This window comes from Notothenia coriiceps, unplaced genomic scaffold (genome assembly GCF_000735185.1).
Source record: "Notothenia coriiceps isolate Sejong01 unplaced genomic scaffold, NC01 NC01_scaffold00027183, whole genome shotgun sequence".
Lineage (NCBI taxonomy): Eukaryota > Metazoa > Chordata > Actinopteri > Perciformes > Nototheniidae > Notothenia > Notothenia coriiceps.
This window is the reverse complement of record NW_011359884.1, coordinates 1-10552: the sequence shown is the minus strand read 5'-3', so window position 1 is coordinate 10552 and position 10552 is coordinate 1. Positions and strand designations below refer to the sequence as shown.

At 40.7% G+C, this 10552-nt stretch overlaps 2 protein-coding genes across 2 annotated transcripts; one reads left to right on the top strand and one right to left on the bottom strand.

Annotated features, from left to right (window-relative positions):
* Nucleotides 1-235: 235 nt before the first annotated feature.
* LOC104957502 (aldehyde dehydrogenase, mitochondrial-like) lies at nucleotides 236-4708 on the top strand (the record flags this gene model as incomplete). The annotated part of the gene is made up of 6 exons (XM_010785138.1): nucleotides 236-338; nucleotides 1299-1483; nucleotides 2175-2339; nucleotides 2943-3100; nucleotides 3336-3450; nucleotides 4580-4708. Coding segments are annotated over 6 exons (855 nt in total), but the record flags the coding sequence as incomplete, so codon positions are not given.
* Nucleotides 4709-6711: 2003 nt separating this feature from the next.
* On the bottom strand, nucleotides 6712-9662 carry LOC104957501 (aldehyde dehydrogenase, mitochondrial-like). The gene is made up of 5 exons (XM_010785137.1): nucleotides 9420-9662; nucleotides 8798-8877; nucleotides 8168-8279; nucleotides 6944-7072; nucleotides 6712-6855 (listed from the first exon to the last, which is right to left on the bottom strand). The coding sequence occupies exons 1-5, from the start codon at nucleotides 9660-9662 to the stop codon at nucleotides 6727-6729; spliced, it is 693 nt and encodes a 230-aa protein (XP_010783439.1). The 3' UTR covers nucleotides 6712-6726.
* Between the last annotated feature and the right edge of the window lie 890 nt (nucleotides 9663-10552).

Here is a 10552-nt window from a genome sequence, read left to right as displayed (position 1 = left end):
GTGTATTCATCATTTTCCTACACATTTATTCACAGGTGTCTTTAACCTGGAAGTTGCTCTTTAAGGGAACCTTGATGATAAGCTCCTTCTCCACAGAAGGCATACCATCATAAAGAATATCGACAAAATAATAACTCGGCTTCTTACAAATTCTGTTCCAATCTGTTAGTTTGGAAATGGCATTCTAAGTCAGTTGATCTAGTATTTATAGTACTAACTCTATCTGTCTTATCAGGTGGGTCATCTGATCCAGCAGGCGTCAGGCGGCAGTAACTTGAAGAAAGTCACTCTGGAGCTGGGAGGAAAGAGTCCAAACATCATCCTGTCTGATGCCAACAGTATGTATTTTCCCTTCCAGGAACATTCTAACACAGAAGGTTTACAGTTGGTTTTAGGTATTTATTATAATTCAATTTGGGAATAAATGCACAGCTAAAGCAAAGTCTGGCCATGTAAATATATAAAACCTGTGATGCTGTTTGCGTTGCTGGTTCTGTTTTTCGTAAAAGAGCTCACACAAAGCGTAAGAACTATTAAAGGGTTAATTTTCTGTAAGACTTGGTGAATTAAGCAAACATAGACATAGCTATTGTGGAGGGATGTTTTCTGGTATATTAGGGGTTCAGTATCTTAACCAATGACACTTTGAACCACCACCCTTCTGATTGGTGGAGGACCGCTCTGCCTACTGAGCTACAGCGGCTTCAAGTGACCTCCGCTGGATTTATTTCTTACTGCAGCATTCATGTTGACATGGAGCAGCTGCATAGGATGTTTATACGCTTGTGCTGAGCATGTTAGCTTTGCTTGTGAGCCTTAGCTTGGTCAGGAGCTTCGAGTTCATTGGCAGCCAGGCCAGCTCAGCTCCACCTCTTTGCCCTTATTTGGATGAAGCTGGGAGAAGGCGGGAGTTAGGGCTGATGTCACTGCCAAGATGGCGCCATCCAGATCTTCCCACTTTTTTCCTTTCCAGCAGAGACCTGTGAGTGATGTCACAAACACTACCATTTATATATATTCAGTAGTATGCATCAGCCCCATGTCAACATTAATGGTGCCATTATAGTTCCATCAGAATTCACAGAGCCGGATGAAGTTCATCTTATTGTCCCATTGTGTGGTGGAAAGTCTAACCAGCTAATAGTGACACACCATTGAGTGCACTTGTACATGAATACAGACAGTAAGAAATAAAACCACTGGAAGTCACCTGTTGTTAGGGTCTATCAAGAGAGGACACTGACAGATGCTTGAGAGAGTATTTCAGGTGTACTAACTGACTTGTCAATCCCCCCCAGTGGAAGACGCAGTGGAGCAGTCCCACTTCGCTCTGTTCTTCAACCAAGGCCAGTGCTGCTGTGCTGGCTCTCGGACCTACGTCCAGGCAGACATTTACGATGAGTTTGTGGAGCGGAGCGTGGAGCGAGCTAAGAGACGAGTGGTGGGAGACCCCTTCGACCTGAAGACCGAGCAGGGACCTCAGGTAGGAACCATTTTTGGTCTTGGTTTCTTCTTTTCTAAGGTGACATTGTTCTTTTGTTTTACATATTACACTTAGCTAAAAAGCATCTTATTGATATTGCTTTCTCTGAGGTATTGAGGTAATCCAAAAGTAGCGGAAAGTAATCGGGTCACATATACGTTTATATTTTGATTCCCAGATTAGGTTACTGTCAAAGGTATTTGTAGTCATTGTTCTAATGGAATAAATGTTTAAAGTAATCCTCCCAATGATAACAAATGTATATAGGGTTGGTAATGACAGAGTCCGGCAGTGGTTCAGTCTGCAGGGACTTGGAGAGATACTAGTGCACCCCCCCTACCCCATAGCTCCTGGGTGCTGTTCAATAGCTGCCAACTGCTCCGAGCACTAGGATGCGTTAAAGGCAGAGGTCCAATTTCGCTGTGTGCATGTACATGTGTGTGTGTGACACATAAAGAGGGTTTCATCTTTCGATTCTAACATTTAATTGATATTGCATTTTTATAAGAGACACACATTAAGGGAAAAACAATCATGAAAATAATATCCATTTACATTCTTATACATACACAGAACACAGACCAGACAAGAAACTGCAGTCAGTAATATCACTACTAGCAAACCCTTTCACATCATTCCTATATAAAAACCTGAAATATAATGTATGCTGTTTCCTCTCGATGTCCCAAAGGTGGATCAGGAGCAGTTCAACAAGATTCTGGGCTACATCAGCAGCGGAAAGAGAGAAGGAGCCAAGCTGTTGTGTGGAGGAGGCGTGGCTGCAGACAGAGGGTACTACATCCAGCCCACCGTGTTCGGAGACGTCCAGGACAACATGACCATCGCCAGGGAGGAGGTAGGGTTTAAAACGCCTCACTAAAAACAATCAACATAATCAGGGAAAAATTAATTACAACTAATTTACTTTTGTGCTCCCCAAAACGAGTGTTTCAATATTCCAACCTTGGTTGGTGCTTCTCTGTGCACAGTGTGGTGTCCTTCAGTGTGGCTGAGCGGTCAGCTTTTGTATTCTTATATACTGAGATACTCACCGCTGCCATTAGCTACTTTTAGGGGAAGAATTAAAATATTGTATTTTCTATATTTGTGTAACTATATTTGCGTTTTCCATTTTTTTAAATAATATAACATTACATACAGTTAAAAAAAGAAAGGCGTAATTGAATTATGAGGAATAACCTATAAAACTAAAGTCAATAACTGGGTTCCTTAGCTGGAATTATAAGCACCTAAAATAACATTGAGGTATCCCTTTTATAGCCTTATGGGTATCTGAGAATCACTCCGCAGAATCCCACTTTTTAGCAAGGAACACAATGTCTCCTGAGTGCGAAATAAGCATGATATGTGAGTTAGATGTCTACTGATCAAAAGTGTTTTAGCTGGTTTGCTCTTCATGAAATTATTCCTCTGTGATTTCTTTTTTTTTCTCTTGCAGATCTTTGGTCCAGTTATGCAGATCCTGAAGTTCAAATCCCTGGAGGAGGTGGTGGAGAGAGCCAACGATACTAAATATGGCCTGGCAGCCGCTGTGTTTACTAAAGACATCGACAAGGCCAACTATGTTTCACACAGTCTGCGAGCCGGCACTGTCTGGTAGGTCTGAGTGCGAACATTAATGTCTCTGAGGCCTGGGTATTCATATTGCGTCTTTCAACTGTTTTGTTGCTTTTTTGCATCCCTATCAACTCTGATATAACATTTTTATCATTATAAATGTGCGTTTCTGTGGCTATGTGGTTCAAATTATTTTTACAAAGAAGTCCAGTGTGACAAAATTAGTAAAACTATGAAAACAACTGAATGTGTCCCTGTCTCTCTGCCCTTGCAGGATTAACTGCTATGACGTGTTCGGGGCTCAGGCTCCATTCGGAGGTTACAAGGCTTCCGGTAACGGCAGAGAGCTTGGGGAGTACGGCCTTGAGAACTACACAGAAGTCAAAACGGTAATTTAAAAAAATATACTATACATATAAAGGATATAGGGATAGGATATAAAGAGGACAGATCTTGCTCACTTTCAGGTTTCATATTAGTATTTTGTGCCTCTGTGACATGTTTCCATGCTCTAATGCTCTAATGCTCAAAAAGCTTTTTATTTTTCTCATACTGCCTGTGCTGCAGCACCTCTTTTCACCCTCTGTCTGAAACCAGAGCCCAGTCTGCTCTGATTGGTTAGCTGGCCGGCTCTGTTGTGATTAGTTAAAAACTTAGAGATGTGTTGGAAATGTCCAATCCAATCAGGTACAAGGTGTCGGAGTGCTAGCCAATAGAAGAGAGGGAGAGAGAGAGAGAGAGAGAAACTCCCTCTGGATGGAACACAGGGATTTGAGCCTTTGCAGACCATTGGCCGTTATCGTGAAAAACTATGACAGCGTTTTAATTGTCGGGGATTTTAACGTGCATGTCTGTTGTCCAAGCCACTAGCCAAGACTTTCTTGATGTTGTAGATGCTTTTAACTTCATACAACATGTCTTTGGCTCCCCACGCAAGAGCATGGGCACACATTAGACCTAGTCTTATCCCATGGTCTGCCCATTTTAAATGTCAATGTGTGTGATGCAGCTTTATCAGATCACCTGCCTGTGCTATTTGATTTGTTCTGCCCTGTCATAGTCTTAAATAATGCGCTCCTGTCCGTCACGGTCGTATGATGAAACCTTCCACTGCTGCTAGTTTCTCCCCTGCCTCTGTAAACCTAGCCCAGTCTGATACTATGTCCTCTTGACTCCCTGGACACTGAGCAATTAACCTCAGCCTTTCTCTCTACCTGCACTGGAGCTCTTGACATTGTTGCTCCCCTGAAACTCATGCGCCCCAGAGCTAAATCTGAACCCTGGCTCAATGACGTCACTCGTGCTGCCAGGCGTGAGTGCCGGCAGGCTGAGCGTAGGTGGAAGAAGTACAAGCTTCGTGTAACTCATGACATTTTAAAAGAGAGTTGGAGGGCATTGTAAAAGCTGAAAAGATTAGTTATTTTTCTGATATTATTTCTAGTAATTTAAACAAACCTCGTGTTCTTTTTAAAACCATTGATGCTATGTTAAACTCTCCTTTATCCACGTGTATTGAAGCTTCCACTGAGGTGTGTGAAAAATGTCTCCACTATTAGAGCCTGTATCTCACCACCCTCTTTTGACCCCTCCATTGACATCACATGCACTGCTGTCTTCGAGCAGTTTGGAGTCGTTGTCATCTCTTAGTGACATTGTTGCTAAATTAAAACCCTCATCTTGTCCCACAGACCCAGTCCCTCCTCGACTTTTTAAAGAGATATGGGGCACTATTGGATCTAATGTCCATAAAATTATAAATACCAGCCTAGAGTCCGGTTCTGTGCCAGTTTATTTCAAACAAGCGGTTGTGGCACCCCTGATTAAAAAAACCTAATCTGGACACTTCTGTCTTCTCCAATTACAGACCCATCTCGAAGCTTCCTTATATTTCAAAAATATTGGAGAAAACCGTACTCTTACAGCTGCAGTCTTTTATACATGCACACAATATTTTTGATATGTTTCAGTCTGGTTTTAAAGCGCTTCACAGTACTGAGTCTGCCCTTCTAAGAGTATTCAATAACCTCCTGGTCACTACAGACTCTGGTGACTCTGCCATTCTTATGCTCTTGGACCTCACAGCTGCCTTTGATATGATTGACTACTCCATCCTTATCTCTGGTCTAGAGCACTGTGTGGGTATCAGGGGCACTGCCTTAGAGTGGCTCAGGTCCTATCTGTCCCAGAGATCCTTCTCTGTTTAGGCTTGGTGAATTTGCATCTTCTTCTGCCCCCCTATCCTGTGGTGTTCCCCAAGGTTCTATTTTGGGGCCCATTTTCTTTTCTTTATAGCTACATATAAATGAGGGCAAAACGGAGGTCATTGAGTTTGGACTAAATGGTGATGTCCCTTCCATTGACCTGGGTTCCCTGCAACCGTATACAAAACCAATNAGAGGGAAAGGAGCAATTTTGAGCTCTGCTCTTAAAAACGGCTTTTTTTTTAAGGTCATACGTCAAACGCGTCATATTACATCACACAGGGGACACATCTCCACAGATGTGTCCCCTGTGTGATGTAATATGACGCGTTTGACGTATGACCTTAAAAAAAAAGCCGTTTTTAAGAGCAGAGCTCAAAATTGCTCCTTTCCCTCTGAATTCCTGCCCTTATGTCTCGTAAAACATATCAAATCCTGCATTCACTTTTTTAATTGTAATTTTCAAGCAAGTTTAAGCATAAATGTAGAAAAAATAAAAACCTGCAAGATGCTCTTTAATATTTGTAAGAAGGAAGATTTAAAGCCAACTCTTGATGACAGCTGCTTAATATAGCAAAAATATTCCACTGCAAATATGGTCTACCAAATCTAAAAGTAAACTAATATTCCTACTATTGATTGAACTTTCTAATCAATGCCCTTTCTAAGAGCAGAGTACAGAAAAAAACAGGTGAATATTTACTCAAAGCTTTTGAACTGATTAAATCTGAGACGATGTATTCTGTTTAAAAGCAGAATTTTACAAATGTACATTCAAGGTCAGAGGTTAAAGGGGACCTATCATGCAAAATGCACTTTTTGATGTCTTTTATACATCAATATGTGTCGCATGTGTGTCAGGGAACTTACGCAGCGTCAGAAAATAAAAGTCTCTCTTTTCCTTCGTACCCAAATCTCAAAAAATGGGGGTACAACGGAGCTGATCCAGATTTGTGTCCGATATGACGTCATATCGGCAATGTGGACCCACGGCACTATCAGAAACGTTGCTATCAGAAACAATGCCTGACTGTTTTGGACGTAATATGGTTGGTGTTTACATTAGCATTAGTCTGCTCTGATTGGTTAACTGGTCTGCTCCGTTGTAATGGGTCAACTGCTTATAGATGTCCCGTCCTTTAGCCTATCATGCACAATGAGTTGAAGCGCAATTGCAAAACAGTGATGTCACTATGTTACAATTGTGCTGTGATGTCAATATGTTACAGAAGTGACATCTGCCCGGAGAACAATTTACAGGCACAACAACCTACTGTATATAACACACTACAGGAAAGGGAAAATCCTAAAAAGGACTCTTCAATCAAATCAACAAGTATTATCTTAAGAGTATGTTTTATAAATAAGTTCCTTTCGATCAGGGTCGAATATCTTTTTGCCCACATATGCTCACAATATACCGGTTAGCTTTTGAATGAGTTTTAGCATGTCGACAGCAGTACATTAAGTTGGTGCTACCTCTGTGGATCCAGTGAAGGCCATCTTGTCCACATCCATGTGCCGAGCGATGGCAGCCCCAGCTGACGCCCCCAGACCTGCCAAGATGTTCACAACACCGTCAGGGAAGCCCACCTGGAAACAGAAACACGTCACACATGATAGATGGTCTTAATGTGTATCTGGTGAAAGTATCATGCCCTGACATGTTGTTAATGAGTACCTCTTTGATCAGGCTGGCTACGTAGAGAGCTGTGAGCGGAGTCTGCTCAGCGACCTTCATCACCACGGTGTTCCCAGTGGCCAGGGCAGGGCCCAGCTTCCAGGCCTGCATCAGCAGAGGGAAGTTCCACTGCAGGGAGAAGAGGTAAAGATATGTTCACAACACATTTTCATTTTACATTCACTTCTACTAAAGCCTGCGGGACTAACAAATCCAGGCACGTTCCCTGTATTAACGAGTTCACATTTGTTCAACCTCGGTTAACAATTAGTTAAACTTCTGTTATTATTCTCTAATTTCTCTGTTTTTGGTTAATGATCACATTATTACACTCCTCCCCCTCCACTGTTCCTTGTTTGCTATTGCTCAAATCAATTATACATTTATTATCAGCTTTGTGATATCAAATCTTTTGTCTTTTTTGGAGTCTGAATCAAGTGACAGTAACACGTACATATTAAAGAAGTGCAAACATTGTGATACCACCAGCTTCTGCTTTGACTCTTTAGTGCAGGGGGTACGGGGGCCCCTAGGGGTACTTAACGGGTTGCGTGGGGTATTTTCAGAGCTCTTAAAAAAACATGTTAAAACTGCTAGAAGTGAGTCTTTATTATTATAATTTTCACTCACAATCGTTGTAAATGTCAAGTTTAAATGCATTTCTATTAAGGGTGAGTTATATCAGTGATTTTTATTTAAGGAGCAGTTGGGTTAAATACGATTACCAAGGGTTTAACACAAGACAAAATGTAGGCATATCTTCACAGATGAGTGAGGACATTCTGATAGAAGGGAGACCAGCTCAAGGAGCAGATGAGACAAAAAAGGTTGGGAACCACTGCTGTAGTGGATCAGTGGTGAGTGTATGAAGGACAAAACATCAGTCAGATATGATATGGGCTTTCAAGGAAATACAGAATAATCCAAATGAAGCATAACCCTGAATAATGAGTTGTAAGTATATAACCATACGTATCCACAACATTCTTTACAGGCTTATATATAATCTATGTAATCCGACTATAGGTTTGCAATGGATGAATTAGGAACTCTTCGAACTTCACTGCTTCTCCGTGTGTAAGTGTATCCGGGTAAAATGCTTTCCTCTGCAGCAGTGCTTAGTCTACAGAGAAATATAGTCTGGGCAAATATTTAAAATGCTTTTCCTCCTCTCTTTATATAATTTGCAATGTTATTTCCATTTTTCTCCCTGCCCCCCCTCACCGGTATGATCTGTCCACAGACTCCAATGGGTTCATGTCGGGTGTAGCAGAAAAAGTCTCCATCGATGGGGATGGTCTTCCCCTCCCATTTGTCAGCCCAGCCAGCGTAGTACCTAAACACATCAGGTTCATAGGTGTTCAATATCTGTGTTGTTTTGTTGTTTTTGGTTATATTTCATAAAACATTAAAACGGGTATACAAAAAACATTAAATCAGACATTAAAAGCAGCTCTGGATAGGTGAGTTTTGTGATTTATTTTTTCAGGCCAGTGCCTTTATTAAAGAGGCAGAACTTTGAAAGTGACAACAGAGGGGATATTTATAAGACAGAAATACAGTAGCAGGGATTCGTCAATTTTGTGCGGTAGAAGAGTCAAATAAAAAAACGCCCCTTTTATGTAACCTGCACAGAGCCTGATAAATAAAACACTTTTTAACAGCTGATAATGTCCTGTGTGGTGTTATCTCTGGAGAGGGGTTCAGGCCAGCTAAAGCAAAGAAACCCTGGCTCTGTTGAACCGGAGAGGGCAGTGATGGTCGGGGAGGTTTCAAGATGATGAAACAGTATCGTCCATGAGGCAGCCAGCAGTGTTACACAACACCAAATGAAGCTCTGAAATGTGCTGTTACCTGAAACATTTGACCACTTTGGGCAGATCCACCGTGTAGGAAACAGCGTACGGCTTCCCATTGTCGATGGTCTCCAGCTCCTGTGCAAACAACACTGGATCAATTTAAGATGCATGACGATATTTAAACTGCGCAATCATTTGTTGCTTTATGGTTTTAACTTTCTTTGGTTCATTTGTTCTTATCTTAATTCATAGGTGAACCTATATGTTTATAAAATAGTTTGTGACATCTTATGGTAATTAATTTGTTCTTGTATTTACTTGCATTGCATTTGATAGTGAGGTTATACTAAAGTAACATAAAGTAATCAGTAAGAAGGTTTCCCCTTCCCAAATAAAAAGTATATATTCAAGTCATTTATACTTATGCTACCAATTTTGTTTAACTGAAACAAAAGAAAAGATCATTGTTTCCTGACAAGTTTATTTGATTCTTGGTCCATCTTCTTTTTGAGTTAATGATGTGCAAAAAGATATGCATTCAATAACGAGATGACCAAAAGAAATAAATAATAATTGGCAAGAAATATAGTATAGCAGTTCTTCTCTGTTCTATCCTGGAATTTAGGATGAAATGGGTTAAGATTTGTTCTGGGATTCAACATTTAATAATTACTCACAGCAAGGTAGGCAGCGTCCCTCTCAATGGCATCGGCCAATCGGTGGAGTAGCAGGCCGCGATTAGAGGCATCCATCCGTCGCCATGGTGACCCAAGTTTAAAGGCATTACGTGCCGCCTGCACCGCCTTGTCTACATCGGCCTGGAAATGTAAGAAAAGATGATTCTTGAAAAGCCATACATCCTCGAAACGCGCTCTGTCGTTGTGGTTGGCCCAGTTGAGTTGTAAAGTTTTATAATACATTTATTTAAATTCTCAAAGAAACTTAATAGACAAATATTTTCCGACGCTGTGATTATCCTAGAGCAGTGGTTCTCAACCTGTGGTACGCGTACCACTGGTGGTACGCCAGCTCCCGCTAGTGGTACGTGGAGGAATCTGACATATACAAAATTAAAAAAATTAAAAAAAAGATTTTTTTTTTTTTTTTTATTATTCAAAGGTGGGGTAGGTAATTTTGGAGAAACCAGCTCGAGTGAGCTAGAATTTGAAAATACACAACCGGAAAAAATATGCCACTTCCTCACAGAGCCTTCCACAGATGACATTTTTTTATGGATTTTTTGTCAAAGCACTGAAGATATTCATTGCTATCGGGATGTTAAGAGCATTCCATGGAATATAACAAAGAGTGTATCTCGAGCCGGTTTCTCAAACGTACCTACCCCACCTTTGACCTTTACACATAACACAGACATATAAAATACAGGAAACACAACTAAGTAAACAACAAGACGAAAAGCAGTCACTACATTGTGCACATTTGGGACATTAAGGTACACTATTATTACTGCAAGAGCAGCTGATGGTAAGGACCTCAGACAACTTCAATTTAAAACAGGCTATAGGGACAAGTGCCATCAGTTTGAGGCTTGATTGAATAACATTAATTAAAAAATAAATCATACTATCAAAATACACAACGAATGATAATAAGCTTGAGATAAGTGAAACTGTGGTTTAAATTAGTTCTAATAGGCTATTACTGTTTTTAGATTTAGAAACGAAAACATTTATTTTATTTTATTTCTGGCGTTGCTAATTACGACCTTACTACCCGCTAACGTTGCAAGCAAGCTAAAGAAAGAAGAAAGCTGAATGATGTTACAAACGTGGCTCAAAACGGGAGGTAT